The following is a 17,488-nucleotide window of genomic DNA, read 5'->3' as shown; positions in this document are numbered from 1 at the left end:
TCCTTGAGTCCCGAGACCATCCGGGTGGCCATTCTTTGCACCGACTCCAGTCTCAGCACATCCTTGCGATAATGCGGCCTCCAGAATTGCACACAGTATTCCAGGTGGGGCCTCACCATGGATCTATACAATGGCATAATGTGTCTCCTTCCTAATGTGTCTCCCTTTATTGTTTTCCTTTTTTTAAAAAATTATTAATATTGTAACCGCATCTCGTCATCCCTCCACATCCAGTTATGTCTGTTGGTCTAACCCCTTTTTCGATTTGTTCTTATCATTTTTTTGTATTTTTTAATGTATGCATAAATTTGGATCTTAATGTAATTCGCTTAGTATTTTACGTATAAGCGATTCATCAGATTTCTAATAAACTTGAAACTTGAAAACTTGAATATACAGAAGGAAACCAATGGGATAAAAAGAAGTCAAAATGCTGATCGACATGTCCACGTGAAAACCAGAGTACCCCAAAGCCCCGTCTTTCAGAAGCATCAATCATGAAAGAGTTAAAAGCAAAAGGCATTAGCCTTGGATGTTCTGTGCTTTTCCAGGCAATTTCTGATCTCGGCTTCAACTTCATTCTTTTTCTGCCTGCACTTTTTTTTTTTTTTTAATTAAAAAGCAGTGATAGATTGCCTGGTAATGAAGGGCTACGGGGACTGTTCACTTCTGCTAGCTGCAAAGTAATGTACCATAGCAGTAGACAACATCGCCACAACAGCTCCGAAATGGAAATGAAACAAAACGCACGTTCTCGGCTCTGGTCCCAAGGTTATCAGTAGGGCTGATCTGCTTCGACCTCAATTATAATTCTTTTGCTTTTGGGGGAAGGGGCACAGGGCTCTGAATAATATGCTATTAACAGTGTGATTATGATAAAGGACAGAAATGGTGGGAGTGTAATTATTAAGGCTTGGATTGTATCTATATCGGAATTTAATTGACTACAAGCAAGGGGAAAATTAGAATACAGTTAGAAACATCCAAACCTATTAGGCTTCTTAAAGCTATAAAAAAAAAAAAGAAAAAAAAAATCTGTTAACGTGGCAAAAAAAAAAAAGAGCAGAGCACCTCACAGGACCTGATTTATCAAGTGTTTTTCCCACAGGTACATAATCAAACACAACCTTTCACAAATCATGCATAAGGGGTTTTCAATATCATTTACACAGACAGTTAATCTCACCCTACCACCTTTAATTCATACTCTAGAACAGTGTTTTTCAACCTTTTTACACCTATGGACCGGCAGAAATAAAAGAATTATTCTGTGGACCGGCATCGGTCCGTGGACCGGCGGTTGAAGAGCACTGGGCTAAGTCGTGGGCCAGACCCCGCCCATTTCTACCCAATCTCCACCCCAGACCCCGCCCCCATAATAGTACTAATTGCACCTTGCACGTCCCGTGCCTCATCTGGAAGCCTTCCCTCTGACGTTGCAACGTCAGAGCGAAGGCTTCCGGTTCAGGCGCAGGACGCCCGTAGGAGCCACTGCCCGTGGCTTTGTGCACTGAATCAGGAAGAGGGAGCTGGCTCGAAGATAACGCCGCATCGATCGCACCGTGGACCGGGGGCTGAAGAACACTGGGCTAAGTCGTGGACCAGACCCCGCCCATCTGTACCCAGTCTCCACCCCAGACCCCGCCCCCATAATAGTACATAATTGTAATGCTATTTTCCCATTCATTTTTCACAGATACACAATACAATCTTTTTAACAACACATAATGTTTAACCACAGAATTAAACTACACAACTGACAGCAGATGTAAATTCTCAAAATTCACATAATTCAATCACTAAATTAAAAAATAAAATCATTCCCCCCTACCTTTGTTGTCTCCCTCCCTCCATGCTATGCCTTACCTTCTGGCCTGCTCCCTCCTAGCCATTTTATGCCATCCCCGGTATTATCTTCAGGCCGGCTCCCTCTTCCTCACTGATGCAATGCATAAAGCTGGAGGCAGCGGCTCCTTGCGTGTCCAATGCCTCATCTGGAAGCCTTCCTTCTGACGTTGCAACGTCAGCGCGAAGGCTTCCGGTTCAGGCACAGGATGCCCATGGCTTTGTGCACTGAATCAGTGAGGAAGAGAGAGCTGGCTTGAAAATAACGCCGCATCGATCGCACCGTGGACCGGCGGTTGAAGAACACTGGGCTAAGTCAAGGGCCAGACCCCGCCCATCTCTACCCAATCTCCACCCCAGACCCCGCCCCCATAATAGTACTAATTGCACCTTGCACGTCCCGTGCCTCATCTGGATGTCTTCCCTCTGACGTTGCAACGTCAGAGCGAAGGCTTTCGGTTCAGGCGCAGGACGCCCGTAGGAGCCACTGCCCGTGGCTTTGTGCACTGAATCAGGAAGAGGGAGCTGGCTCGAAGATAACGCCGCATCGATCGCACCGTGGACTGGCGGTTGAAGAACACTGTTTTAGGTTTGATGCATGTGCTGGCCCTGTGGACTGGCACTGGTCCATGGACCGGTGGTTGAAGAACACTGCTCTAGAATACTAAGTAATTCTCATACCGTTGCTGCATTTGCTAAATTGTTCCTACAGGGCCTGATTCTGTATAGGACGCTGGTATCGGTGGCAACCTAAAAAGCGGCCACCGATTGCGTGCCAGTCACGCACCAGTGTCATATGCAGAATCGTGCCTACACTCCAGGACCAAACGCCTGAAATGTAGGCTAGCATTTCAGGCTCCCATCTACGGAAATGTGTATCGACGCTTAACCGACCCAAGGCTGTTTATGGGCAAATCCATATCCATGCTCCGTCTTGGGCGTGCTTAAGTGTCGCCATCCGCTCCGGAGGCCTACAATGTGGGCGTTCTGCCTCGGAGAGGATTAAAAAAAAAAAAAAAGTGAGTCCTGATTGGCTGCCCTACGGCGGTAGGATATCTACTGGCACCTGCCATCAGGACGCAAGTTTTAAAGAATCAACCTCTACTTAAAATAGGATTTAGAGCAGATTCTCATGCCCAACTGTGTGGTGTAAATATGGGTGCCCAATTTCTACTACGAATCATTTCTCTAGCATTACTAGTCGTATGCAGCACTGTACATCAAAACGTAGAAGAGAGAGTCCCTGCTCAAAAGAGCTTACAATCTAGTCAACACAAATAAACTGGACAAGAAGGTGCATCAAAACACAGTGCTCAGGTGGGGGAATGATAAGACAGATATTGGTTGTCAGAAGATGGGTTGGAGTTTGGAATTGAAGCAGCTTCAAAGACGTGGGCTTTGAGTCTGGATTTGAAGACGGCCAGAGACGGAGCCCGACATATGAAGTCAGATAGTTTGTTCCAAACAAACGATGCAACAAGGTAGAAGGGACAGACTCTGGAGTTCCTAGATGAGAAGGGTACGCAGGGGTGGGGGGGAGCGTGGAGAGAGATTAGAAAGGACAGATAACTGAGGAGTCACAGAGCGAATACACGTGTAGGTCGTTAAGAGGAGTTTGAACTGGATAGGGAGCAGCGAAGTGACTTGAGGAGAGGGAATCTTTGGGCTTCGTGACGTTGGCAATAGAGAATGACACAGGGACAAATTTTTCCCCGCCCCCGCGGGATTTCATTCTCCCGTCCCTGCCCAATTCCTACAAGCTCTGTCCTCATCTACACAAGCCTCAAACACTTTAAAATCATAAGTGTTTGAGGTTTGTGTAGTTAATGCAGAGCTTACAGGAATGGGGCAGGGACAGAAACAGCAACAAAACTCAGGGGAACGGGACAGGGAAATTGAGTTCCTGCGGGGACGGGGACAAATTTGTCCCTGTGTCATTCTCTAGTTGGCAATTTTGCCCAGAAATCCAAGTATTCTTTTTTTTAAAAAAAATAAAAATTTATCAATTTTCAAATAAACAATCAAGTATACGCCTGTACAGAAAGGAGAGGCATTAAAGAAAAATACACATTCCAAGTAAAACAGTAATTATAATCAAAGCAAAAATATTCATAATCTCCTCCTCAAGTCCTCAATTAATGGATCCAAGATGTAAAGCAGTGAGCATAACAAGAAAATCTTAGTACAGTGGAACCTTGGTTTACGAGCATAATTCGTTCCAGAAGCATGCTCATAAACCAAATTGCTCGTATATCAAAGCAAGTTTCCCCATAGGAAGTAAGGGAAACTGCTTTGATTGGTTCCACCTCCTCCCCCCCCCCCGAGGCTACCGGCGCTGCTCCATTCTCCCCCCACTTGAGGAATCCGACGCTGTTCCAACCCCCCCCCCTGCGATCCGGCATCCCCCCCGGCGATCTGGCATCCCCCCCCCCCCCCGGCTCGCATTGCCCCCCTCCGCCGCGATCCTACTCCCCCCCCCCCCCCGAGCAGTCAATGACACCCTTTACCCGACTTGGCACCAGTGCCGGTGCCTGAAGATCCTCCCTCTTCTGGCGCGGCGGGGCGGTGCGTCGGAGATCCTCCTTCTTCTGGGCTGGGCTGTACTGGCTTTGAGCATTTGAGAGCGAGACCAGAAGGCTTTGAGCATGCGCAAATGCTCAAAGCCAGCCCAGCCCAGACCAGAAGAAGGAGGATCTCCGACGCACCGCGCCAGAAGAGGGATGATCTTCAGGCACCGGCACTGATGCCAAGTTGGGTAAAGGGTGTCATTGACTGCTCGGGGGGGGGGGAGGGAAGTAGGATCGCGGTGGAGGGGGGGCAATGTGAGCAGGGGGGAGGGGGATGCCGGATCGTGGGGGGAGGGCGCTCGTACAGCAAGGCAAGCTCGGTTTACGAGGCACCAAGTTTGCAAATGTTTTGCTCGTCTTGCAAAACACTCGCAAACTGGCGCACTCGTAAACCGAGGTCCCACTGTAATATAACAAAAAAGGAAAAACTGAAGTAAGTGACCAAATCAAACAATGAACATTCATGTTATTGTTGTCCCAGCTTTCAGGTGTGCAGCTGACAGAAAGGCTGTCAGTTGTATAGGGTCAAAGAAAACATATTTTTGCTTTTGATATATTATCACACATTTGCATGGGTGTCTTAGAAAGAAGGAGGCTCCAAGAGCGATAACTCCCGGCTTCAAAATCAAAAACTCACGACAACGCTTCCGGGTATCTCCTGCCAGATCCGGAAATATTTGTATTTTAAATCCGGCCGCCCTCTCCTGCCTCCCCTTCGTGGTTGGAAAATACCGCGAATGTCTGGGACCGCAGACCGCAAATTCATGGGGGAGCACTCTATACACTTACTTTCCTGGATGCTGTTTGTTAAACTCTACCCAACTTTTGAGATCAGGCACCAGCTGGAAGGGAGACAAAGTATAACTTTCTTTTCACATTCTTTTTCAGCCTGATAGAGGAACAAAACGACCTCGTGATGATGACAGCGAAGACATCAAAGCACGCCGAAGGCAAGCTGGGCGTGAACGAAATCGCTACCAAGAAGATGATGTGGGCTCTGCGGAAGACATAGATGATGATAAGAAAGCAGCCCAGATGGCTGACAAAGAGGAGGAGGAGGAAGAAGAGGTAAAAAAAAAAGGGAAAATGTCAATATAATTAACATAAATATGATCTTTAATTTGAGGAACCAGTTTTACAATAATTGTATTGATGCCTCTAGAGCACAGGTATCAAATTGAAGGCCCGTGGGCCAAATCCAGCCCGCCTGGTCGTTTTATGCGGCCCGCATCTCACAGCCGTAGTGTGCGCGGAGCCACGTCCCACACCTCATCCAGAAGCATTCCCTCTGATGTTGCAACGTCGGAGAGAACGCTTCCGCTGCACGCGGCTCCGTGCACACTACGGCTGTGAGGAGGAGGGAGCTGGCCACAAGATGACACCGGGGAGCATCGGACTGCGGGCCACATAAAATGGCCAGGTTGGAGCCGGCCAGAAGGTTAGACACCCGCTGGAGGGAGGCACAGCACGGAGGGAAGGAGACAGAGGTAGGGTTAATGGTTTTAGTTTCAAGTTAGTGTTTGAATTGTGTCAATTTTGAGCATTTTAATCTTCTGTCTATCTTTTGCACTGCTCATTTGTTTCTTTTTCTCTGGGGGTTGTACTGCATGCAGAATCTTGAATCGTAGCGTGTTTTTAAAAATATATTAGTACTTTTAGTATTTGGTCCCGTATTTGTGTTCTGGTAGGAATGAATGTTGAGAAGCATACAGTATGGTTTGTGTAGTTTAATTTTGTGGTTAACCATTACCGTTATGTGTTAATAAGATTATATTGTGTGTGTATATATGAAAAATGATTGGAAAAAATGGTGCTATAATCAGTATTATTATGGGGGCGGGGTCTGGGGCGGAGTTTGGGCGGAGTCTGGCCTGCGACTTAGCCTGTGTTTTGGATTTCGGCCCCTTAATATGATTGAGTTTCTCACCCCTGCTCTAGGGGATATTGAGCTGTCCGAGAGTTCTGTTAATATTTTGTTACCAAAAGGATTCGGCGACCTTAGAGAAAATCGGTTACTTTCAGCTTTGCATTATTCTCTGAGCTGCTGTGTCTTTGCCTCCAAACAGCAAGTCATCTCAAACAGTGTGTTCACCTAGTCTTCCTTTTCATCTTAATATCTGAGCGGAACCAGTATCCGCTTTATTCTGGGCTGTTTCAAATGTTCACACTGTGTAGTAGTTTCCAGTACAATAATTCAGAAGTAACATTTCTGTTTGAAACATTTTCAGCTCCTTCCCTGTAGTTTCCCTGAATGCTTTAAGTCTGATCACAAGTTAACTCATATTAAATGGGATATGCTTACTTTTTGCAGTATGTGGTGCCATTTACGTTGACCAGGTCAGTGGGTGCAAAAAGAAACTGGTCCAATACCAAGTTATGAACCAACTCCTTGTCTTTTTGGAAGGGATTGGGTGGGGTAGGGGCAAGACTCTATATCAGGGGTGTCAAAGCCCTCCTTGAGGGCCGCAAACCAGTCGGGTTTTCAGGATTTCCCCAATGAATATGCATGAGATCTATGTGCATGCACTGCTTTCAATGCATATTCATTGAGGAAATCCTGAAAACCCGACTGGATTGCGGCCCTCAAGGAGGGACTTTGAGATCCCTGCTCTATATCCATTTTCAAATCATTTATGTTTAAAGACGCTTTCGATATATAAGCCAACTTCAATCGACAACGAACCAGAAGCATTCTCTTTAACTCTATCCCTTCTGTGTCTCTCTTTTATTTTATTTTTTATTACAATGTAACTTAATCCCTCTACCCCAGTGGTTCCCAAACCTGTCCTGGGGGACCCTCAGCCAGTCAGGTTTTCAAGATATCCCTAATGAATATGCATGAGAGAGATTTGCATACCTGTCACTTCCATTATATGCAAATCTCTCTCATGCATATTCATTAGGGATATCTTGAAAACCTGACTGGCTGGGGGTCCCCCAGGACAGGTTTGGGAACCACTGCTCTACCCCTTATGTATCAAGTTACAATTCTTTGCTGTTCGTTCCTATCTTTGTCTTTTATATTTATTTTAACTTTGTAAACCGCTTAGACTTACTGATAGTTTCCAAGTTTATTTAAAATTTACTACCCCGCCCTAGGGCGGCTTACAATCTACACTTCTCCCTCCGAATCCACGGGTTTAGCACTCGCAAATTCGGTTATTCGTGATTTTTTTTTGCCTCTTATTTTTTAAGGCTGAATCTGATCCATCACTGCGTCCCGGACCTCCCCAGACCTTACCTGGTGGTCTAGGGGTGACGCGGGGCAGGAGCCATCATCCTACACTCCTGCCCCGTGCAGAGCCGTCATCAAAAATGGCTGCCGTGAGGTCCCGTGGTCTCATGAGACTACAACGGGAACTCACGACAGCCATTTTTATGACGGCTCTGCATGGGGCAGGAGTGTAGGAAGATCGCTCCTTCCCCACGTCACTGCTACCACCATTTAAGGTCTGGGGAGGTCCGGGACGCAGGAGGGAGGCGGGGGTGGGTCAGAGTCGGCCCTAAAAGTTATCCGCAATTTTCCATATTCACGGGCCGGCTCAACCCTAACCCTCGCGAATTCGGAGGGAGAAGTGTAAATGAAATTGTAATAACAATAAAATACATGAAATTAGGGTTCGAGAAAAGAACTGCAAAATGTGTTGGAAAAAGTAAGGGAAGGAAAACGCACTGGGGAAATTTTCACTGTTTTTCATGATACCAATAGCGCTTTCCATTAGAGTTGGGACTATGCATTGGAGAAGAGGTAAGTTTTCAGGTTTTCCTTAAACTTATCTATAGAAGTTATTGATTTAAGCGGTAACGGTAGAGAGTTCCAGTACTTTGGGCCATTAACAGAGAAGATTGCATCTCTGACATGCTCATGGATGATTTCCTTGTGGGATGGAATTATTTATTTCTTTGGTTGTTTGTTTAGATTTCTATCCCGTTCTCCTGGGAGCTCAGAACGGGTTAGAATTGACATTCACAATAAAGTTACAGGACAATAAAATTATAGGCATTTGGGGAGGAGGGCAGCAGTGGGGGAGCAAGGAGTTAAAGGGAGGGGAGCAGGGAACAGGAGAGAAGGCGGAGCGGAGAAAGGAAGGGGAGCTTGGAGGAGGTTGTCCGCTAGCACTGCACTGCTCAATTGATGAGACGGGTCTTCAGCGTTTTCTGGAAGGTCATCAGCGAGTCTTGTGATCTTATCTGGGCAGGCAATTGGTTCCAAAGGCGGGGGACGAAGTGGCTGTAGCAGCGTTTATGAGCCATTTTCATTTGGAGGGATCTTGGATTTCTTACAGATGTATACAGATTCGGCAAACGTGCTAGATATGGTGGCTCATCTGTCGTCAGTATCTTGTATATCAAATTAAAAATAAACTTGAAACGAGGTTTCGTGTTCTTGTAGCTATAACCAATCCTATAGAATTCATGTATTGCAGTTTGTTGAAGAAACAGTGGCAGACCGAAGTAATTTTGACTAATTATGAATAAAAAGTAAAGAAAGAACGAGAGAAAAAAGCTTCACAAGAAATCAAATGCAGGTATGGAGTCGGTTTCAAACAATCGCTTGTATTGGACAGCAAATAACATAAAGAAACTCTCTTTATGGAGTTATAAAGTACGAATCAAAATGTTTCATGTTTCCCAGCATGGTTGTAAAGTGAATCAGTTATTTGGTGCACCTGACCAGAGATAGCTGAGATCTCTTTATGAGAAGACTTCTACGAGTTGTGCTGGTTGGAGGGCCTGCAAGTCATATTTGGGGATGATCCCAGGAGAGATTCTAATTGATTCAGACCCTGGTATGGAATTATGGAGCAACCATCCCTGGCCAGAAAATAGTTATCAGTCACTATCAGAGAAGATACCTATCTTCTTCCCCTATGCACTGCTAAACTTCGAAAGAAGTTTCCGGACCAGCCGACGGTGCGAGACCAGCTTCCCCGTTCATTCATGTCATGGGCTAGCAGAGCTCGTGCATTTGTTTAAAAAGTTTTGTGTCTAGGCGAATGTTCTCGCTAGCTGCCGAGCGACGCGCGGGAACACGGTGACAGAAAAGAGGCGACCTCTCGCGCTGCGTAGCGAGACTTGGGAGTGCTGGAAACTGTCGTAAACGCGTCGTAAAGTCGAACAGTCGTAAATTGCATAGGTTGTAAGTCGACGAATACCTGTATAATCCATACAGCCCTGACTCATTGAGAATAAAATGCTCCTCAGGCTTTTGCTGCTATTCTGTGTTTGAATCTTTTGATGGAATGAAGGTGGAGACGGGCTAAGTGAATGGAAAAGGGCTTAAAAGCTAGCATCTCCCTTGCCCTATGATCGATCCTTTATTCTAAAGTGGCAATCTATTAAACTACATGGTAGTGTTTCTAGTTGTCGCCGATGAACTTTTCATATTAACATAGTAGAGGACGGTAGAGAAAGGCCTAAACCAGGGGTGTCCAACCTTATGGCTTCCCTGGGCCGCACTGGCCGAAAAAAAATTTTCCGGGGCCGTGCGAAATCTGCAGCAAGACAAAGGAGGGAGCTGGCAAGACGGTAAACACCCGGGGGCAGCAGAGGAAAACACTGCATCGCCTTCGACCAGGGCCGCACAAAATACTTCACGGGGCCGCAGGTTGGACACCCCTGGCCTAAACAGTCCACTCCGTCTGCCCAGCAGTCATGCTTATTCTCAAGTCTTGATTAAACCAACAACAAATATGATATAAAAATACTTGATCCTGGTCTTTCTTTGCCACTTTTGGGACACAGACTTTAGAAATCAGCCTGGCCACTGTTCTTCCATTCCGACTACTGGAGTGGTCATCGAAGCTCCAGCCCATCCTAATTTGTCTTGCCATATATGGGAAGCGGATCATAAAAGAACTCGTAGAACTCTGCCTGCACTGGCCTTAGTGATGCAGCAAAGGGGGAGGGAGAACCACCCCAGGTGCCATGTTGGTGGGAGGCACACCCCCCTTACCTTTCTCCGTACCTCAGTGGCGCAGTAAGGGGGGGGAGAACCACCCCAGGTGCCATGTTGGTGGGGGCACACCCCCCCTTACCTTCCCCCGTACCTCAGTGGTGCAGTAAGGAGGGCGAACCACTCCAAGTGCCATGTTGGTAGGGGGGCTTACCTCCCCCCGTACCTCAGTGGCGCAGTAAGGGGGGGGCAAACCACCCCAGGTGCCATGTTGGTTGGGGGGCACACCTCCCTTACCTTCCCCTGTACCTCAGTGGCGCAGTAAGGGGGGAGAACCACCCCAGGTGCCATGTTGGTGGGGGGAACACCCCCCTTTACCTTTCCTCGTACCTCAGTGGCGCAGTAAGGGGGGTGGACCACCCCAAGTGCCATGTTGGTAGGGGGGCGCACCCCCTTACCTTCCCCCGTACCTCAGTGGTGCAGTAAGGGGGAGCCGTCCAACCCAGGTGCCATGTTGGTGGGGGGGGCGCACCCCCCTTACCTTCCCCCGTACCTCAGTGGCACAGTAATGGGGGGCGGTCCACCCCAGGTGCCATGTTGGTGGGGGGGCGCACCCCCCCTTACCTTCCCCCGTACATCAGTGGCACAGTAAGGGGGGGCAGTCCACCCCAGGTGCCATGTTGGGGGCGCTGGCACCCCTTCTCTCCATATCCCGTCTCTTCCCACACCTTCCCTGGGGTCTCCCTTACCTTCCCCCGTACCTCCAGTTGTTCACTGAAGCAACAACTTTAACGTGTTCCTCATGACACTGTCTCTATCCTACTGATGTCACTTCCGGGTGCTGCGCAAAGGAAGTGATGTCGGAGGGAGAGCCGACGGAGTCATGAGGAGCTTGTTGAAGTTCTTGTTGCTTGCAGTGCGGAGGTACAAGGTAAGGGGGCACGCATGCAGCAGGAGACATCTGGGAATGAGGGGGAGGGGAGCGCCTCTCACCCTCACTATGCCGTGACTGGCCTTAGAGCCTCACAGCCAGAGTTGCCATTTAAGCACCATTCAACATCATCAGTGTTTCTAATAATAGCCCAGGCAAAGAATACTCTATGTTAAAAGCTTAAGAAGGAAAAAAACAAGAAACATCCTGTTCTTCAAGCTTTGAGGTGCTTGCATTATGAGAGTACACTTCTCCCTCCGTATTCGCGGGGGTTAGGGGCCCGCGAATACGGAGAAATCGCGAATAACTATTTCTATGTACTTGCCCAGACTCTGCTCAGCTTTGCACTCTTCGCCACCCGCCTCAGTGATCCTGCCTGCCAGCAGCTGTTTAAAATCCAAGGACTGTTTCTAATTCCTCCTTGTGGCACGGAAGGAGAGAAAGGGAAGCAGGGTGAGGGAGGAAACTTTGCTCTTTGTCGCTTTCGCCTCAGCCCTGCTCCAGGAGAAACCTGCCTTACCGCGGGCACACTGCACTCTGGGAGCCGACGCAGGCTCTTTGGATGTAGCCAATCAGAGGCGGAGAGCCAGGGCCTGAAGGGGCTTGATGACACCGATTGGCAGCCACCCTAGCTAATAAGATGTCAGCACTCCGGGACTAACTCCGCAACAGGAAGGAAGAGGGAGGGATGAAAGGCTTGACAACTGGCACTTTCTGCAAGCGTGCAGTCCGACAGCCAGGCCAGGGAAAAGGAAGGTCATTGCTGTGGGCATGGGACCGGGGCGGGGAAAAGCCATCAAAACAAAAATCGTGAATAATCGAAATCGTGAGTCTACAAACCGTGAATATGGAGGGAGAAGTGTATAAGGAAAAGTGTATTTTCATATGCAGGTCCTATAGAGCGGAACAGGTTGCCTGTCATTCTACGACACCTGAAAAATTTGCAGGAATTTAAGAAATCGTTCAAGAAACATTTGCTTTGTATTATGAAATATGGCACTCAGCAACACTGCGATAGTGCAAATGATTGTAAAAATGAGACATGCTCCGTAAATGAAATGTGCTACCTGGTAACATGTTGGGTCTTAGGAGGCAGCAGATTGTTATCATATGTTTAACATTTTTGGTATGTATTTTAACCATTTTTATTGTGTATGTGATTGTATGTAATCCATTTTGATTGAAGGTGAACTAGAAATAAACTAAACTAAACTTTTTAACTTCTGTCCGCTGTCCCCCTCCTCCCCCCTCTCTCTTTCTCTCATTCTCTCTTTCTCTCTTTCTCCCTCTCTCTCTTTCTCTTTCTCTCTTTCTTTCTTTTTCTCCCTCTCTCTCTCTCTTTCTTTTTCTCTCTCTTTCTCTCTTCTCTTCTCTTCTTTCCTCTTTCTCTTTCTCCCTCTCTCTCTCTTCTCTTTCTCTCTTATTTCTCTTCTCTCTCTCTTCCTCCCTCTCTCTTTTTCCCTCTCTCTTTCTTTTTCTCTTTCTCTCTCTTTCTTTTTCTCCCTTTCTCTCTTTTCTTTTTCTCTCTTCTCTCCTCTTTCTCCCTCTCTCTCTCTCTTTTTCTCCCTCTCTCTCTTCTCTCTTTTTCTTCCTCTCTCTTTCTCCCTCTCTCTTCTCTCTCTCTTTCTCTCTTCTCTCTCTTTCTCCCTCTCCCTCTCTCTCTTTCTCTCTCTCCCTCTCTCTCTTTCTCTCTCTCTTTCTTTCTCTCTCTTTTTTAGAAGTGACATATTCATTCTAACCCATAGGTTTCTCACTTTCTCACAGGATGAACCTCTGGATGAAAGTTCAGTGAAAAAGATGATCCTGACATTTGAGAAAAGGTCTTACAAAAACCAAGAGCTGCGAATCAAGTTTCCCGACAACCCTGAGAAGTAAGGAAGGAGCTTTTTAGTGGAATGTATAAAAAGGCAGTAGGAGTAGGGTTGGCAACACGGAAGCTGGCTTTTGTTTGGAATTTTCACTCTTGACGTGGCTCTATCCTGTATCTACCTTTTTCTTATTCTTGGTGCTAACTCTAGAGGGAGCTAAAGAGCACAGTGAAATTCTCCAGAGGCAGAGTGAAAAATCCGGAGTGGATTCTTCTGTAGCATGCCAGTATGGGGAAATAACCCAGTTTCTAGAATATCTCGCCTATCTACAAGAAAAGGGCTTACCAGGGTACATTCATAATCTCTTTTTTGTACTGAATGCATAGGTCTTTAATTATAATAAATGATGGCAAATAAGGACCTGAATGGTCCTTCCAGTCATGTGCTCACGATTTTAATATTCAGTGTACCAAAACTGGTAAACGTAACTTTTCCAGCAAAGTAAATGCGGATATTTTTCTATAAAAATGGTGAGTCGTTTTCCACTGATTTTTCTCCTAATTTTGTTGTTATTGAAATAAGCACAGATATATTCCTGAGAGAGCTGAACTGCCATAAAAACCGAAAAAGAAGATTGCTTGCTATATATAATTTTGTTGATGTAAATTGCTTTGGGGGGCCCTTTATAGGATGCTAAAACTGCATAGAAGAATATTAAAATATAAATAATTAAGAAACCCAAATAGGATAGAATCAAAACGCAGCTATGATGAGAATCCCATCTCACACAAAACTAATGCTTAACTGCAAATATACTTGCTCTGAGCAAATGAACCTCTGGCCTGACCTCTAGTAACCGCAAGAAGGTCTCTTTAAGGCAGAAGGTCCTTGGTCAGCCTCCCCCCACACCCACATTGGTTTAAAACAATTTTTTTCCGGAATTTACTATCTGTAAATGTGTGAATCATCTCTGCATCATTATTCACGTTTGTCACTTTGGCTCTAATTCAAAGGCCTATTATGAGTCAACTAGAAACTCGGCTTTTTTTCTTTTTTATGCCCTAAAACTGTGGAATGATTTACCACATTCAGTAAAGGGTTTAATATCATTTCTAGCATTCAAAGCAGCAATAAAGACTCACTTTTTTATTAAAGCATTCGGCTCACCCGACTGAGGACTGTTTATTTGGCCATGTTGCAAGAAAGAATTTGAGAGAGAGATTTGCAACCTGTTAAGTGTGGATTTTTTTTTTTATGTGCTACATATGTGAATTAATGTATGAATGCTTTTTACTGTACGTTTTAGAATGGAGTTCCTGTCTGTCTTTTGATATTAGTCTGTACGCTGCCTTGACCTATGGAAAGGTGGTATAGCGAGCCTTTTAAATAAACAATCTGTTGTGTTTTCCCTCGCCCTTGTAACTCTTTTTCGAAGGCTTCAAGTCCAAAATGCAAGAATAGGACTTCATACCTCAGTCCTCGGAAAACTCTACTAGCTCCTTTAGAGAAATCATTAAACAGCATGCTGAATTTTATGCAGCACAGCTGTTTAGCCCAGTCATTCGACTACCGTATTTTCGCGGATATAACGCGCACCCGTGTAAAACGCGCACACGGGTATAGCGCGCAGAAATCACAATGACATGTACAAAAACTTTTGTATACCGCGCATGATGCCCGACGCTCCTTTCGCCCGCCCTGACTTTCCGTGCGCTGTCCCGACTCTCCGTTCACCCCCCCTGACTTCCGTGCACTGCCCTGACTTTCCGTGCGCTGTCCCGACTCTCCGTTCACCCCCCCTGACTTCCGTGCACTGCCCTGACTTTCTGTGCGCTGTCCCGACTCTCCGTTCACCCCCCCTGACTTTCCGTGCACTGTCCCCCCTTGAAGGTCTGTCCCCATCCTGAAAGCCTGATGCCCCCCCCCGACGTCCGATACATCCCCCCCCCGGCAGGACCACTCGCACCCTCACCCCGAAGGACCGCCGACTCCCCAACAATATCGGGCCAGGAGGGAGCCCAAACCCTCCTGGCCACGGCGACCCCCTAACCCCACCCCGCACTACATTACGGGCAGGAGGGATCCCAGGCCCTCCTGCCCTCGACGCAAACCCCCTCCCCCCAATGACCGCCCCCCCCCCAAGAACCTCCGCCCGTCCCCCAGCCGACCCGCGACCCCCCTGGCCGACCCCCACGACACCCCCACCCGCCTTCCCCGTACCTTTGTGTAGTTGGGCCAGAAGGGAGCCCAAACCCTCCTGGCCACGGCGACCCCCTAACCCCACCCCGCACTACATTACGGGCAGGAGGGATCCCAGGCCCTCCTGCCCTCGACGCAAACCCCCCTCCCCCCCCAACGACCGCCCCCCCCAAGAACCTCCTACCGCCCCCCCAGCCGACCCGCGACCCCCCTGGCCGACCCCCACGACCCCCCCACCCCCCTTCCCCGTACCTTTGGTAGTTGGCCGGACAGACGGGAGCCAAACCCGCCTGTCCGGCAGGCAGCCAACGAAGGAATGAGGCCGGATTGGCCCATCCGTCCTAAAGCTCCGCCTACTGGTGGGGCCTAAGGCGCGTGGGCCAATCAGAATAGGCCCTGGAGCCTTAGGTCCCACCTGGGGGCGCGGCCTGAGACACATGGTCGGGTTGGGCCCATGTGCCTCAGGCCGTGCCCCCAGGGCCTATTCTGATTGGCCCACGCGCCTTAGGCCCCACCAGTAGGCGGAGCTTTAGGACGGATGGGCCAATCCGGCCTCATTCCTTCGTTGGCTGCCTGCCGGACAGGCGGGTTTGGCTCCCGTCTGTCCGGCCAACTACCAAAGGTACGGGGAAGGGGGGTGGGGGGGTCGTGGGGGTCGGCCAGGGGGGTCGCGGGTCGGCTGGGGGGGCGGTCGGAGGTTCTTGGGGGGGGCGGTCGTTGGGGGGGGGGGGGGGTTTGCGTCGAGGGCAGGAGGGCCTGGGATCCCTCCTGCCCGTAATGTAGTGCGGGGGGGGGTTAGGGGGTCGCCGTGGCCAGGAGGGTTTGGGCTCCCTTCTGGCCCGATATTGTCGGGAAGTCGGCGGTCCTTCGGGGTGGGGGTGCGAGTGGTCCTGCCGGGGGGGGGGGATGTATCGGACGTCGGGGAGTCGGCCGGGCAAGAGGGCTTGGGCTCCCTCTTGCTCCGATCGTGGATGCGGATGCGGGTGGGAGCGCGTGCGAGCGGTCGTTCAGGGTGGGGGTGCGAGCGGTCCTGCTGGGGGGGTGAATCGGGCGTCGGGCGGGGTGGGAACTTTGTTTAAAAACTTTTGTATACCGCGCTCAGGCATATAACGCGCGAGGGGTATGCGCGGTAGGTAAAAACGCGTATAACGCGCGCGTTATATCCGCGAAAATACGGTACTCTTAACGCTGTAAATAATGTATATGTTTTTATAATTTTCTGTTAAATTTTCTCTTATGTCCTTGGTCTTCATTCCCAGTCTTCGAGGGCCACCAACAGTAATTATTAGCGATAGCAAAGCGGTCTACAATAAATCAAAGCAGGAATATAATAATATAAATAGGATAGCGGGAAAAAAAGAAAACTAAGCCAGAGATGATGCCTTGCTAAACCAATATGCATGAGATTTACGTATCTATTAGTCCCATTGTTTAGAGATGTCCTTCATGCATGGTTCAAAACTTGACCCATTGGCAGCACTCAAGGATGGGGAGGGAAGATTACCGCCTTAAGTAGTCTCAAGAATAATATAATGACCCATCCAGTCTGCCCAACCATATACGCTCTATAAATGAATAATTTAATTTAAATGGTCCTTTTTCTTAGATAGATCTGGGCCAGAAACCTAGAGTTCTGCTTGGTAGTGCGCTCAGGTTCTATCTACTGGAGTCTCCATCAAAGTTTACTCCAACCTGTCTAAACCATCCCAGCCGTCAAAGCCCTCCCCAGCCCGTCCTTAACTGAATGGCCATATATAGGATACAGACCGTGCAAGTCTGCCCAGTACTGGCCTTAGTTCCTTCAGTATATACCCATTATTTTCTGATTCTAGATCCTCTGTGTTCATCCCACGCTTTTTTTAACTCTGTCCCCGTTTTCCTCTCCGCCCCCTCTCTCGGGAGCGCATTCCAGGCATCCATCACCCTCTCCGTAAAGTAGAATTTCCTAACATTGCTCTTGAATCTACCACCCCTCAAACTCAAATTGTGCCCTCTGGTGTTACCATTTTCCTTTCTCTGGAAGAGATTTTGTTCTACGTTAATACCTTTCAAGTATTTGAACGTCTGAATCGCATCTCCCCGTCCCTCCTTTCCTCTAGGGCAGGGGTAGGCAATTCCCATCCTCAAGAGCCAGAGTCAGGCCGGGTTTTCAGGATCTCCACAATGAATATGTACGAGAAGGATTTGCACGCACTGCCTCCTTGAGATGCAAATCTATCTCATGCATAGTTATTGTGGCTAT

The 17,488-nt window shown here is 48.1% G+C and overlaps 1 protein-coding gene across 2 annotated transcripts in view; it reads left to right on the top strand.

Annotated features, from left to right (window-relative positions):
* CTNNBL1 (catenin beta like 1) overlaps positions 1–17,488 on the top strand; it is a 234,562-nt gene that overhangs the window by 98,969 nt on the left and 118,105 nt on the right. For both annotated transcript variants that reach the window (XM_033963856.1, XM_033963855.1), the window contains exons 2-3: positions 5,301–5,480; positions 13,004–13,110. In XM_033963856.1, the coding sequence (XP_033819747.1) occupies positions 5,448–5,480; positions 13,004–13,110 (140 nt within the window). In that variant the 5' untranslated portion in view covers positions 5,301–5,447. The remainder of the gene's footprint in view (positions 1–5,300; positions 5,481–13,003; positions 13,111–17,488) is intronic.

The sequence above is a fragment of the Geotrypetes seraphini genome, chromosome 11 (genome assembly GCF_902459505.1).
Source record: "Geotrypetes seraphini chromosome 11, aGeoSer1.1, whole genome shotgun sequence".
Taxonomy (NCBI): domain Eukaryota; kingdom Metazoa; phylum Chordata; class Amphibia; order Gymnophiona; family Dermophiidae; genus Geotrypetes; species Geotrypetes seraphini.
The sequence above is the reverse complement of the archived record's forward strand: the minus strand, read 5'-3'. Positions and strand labels throughout refer to the sequence as shown.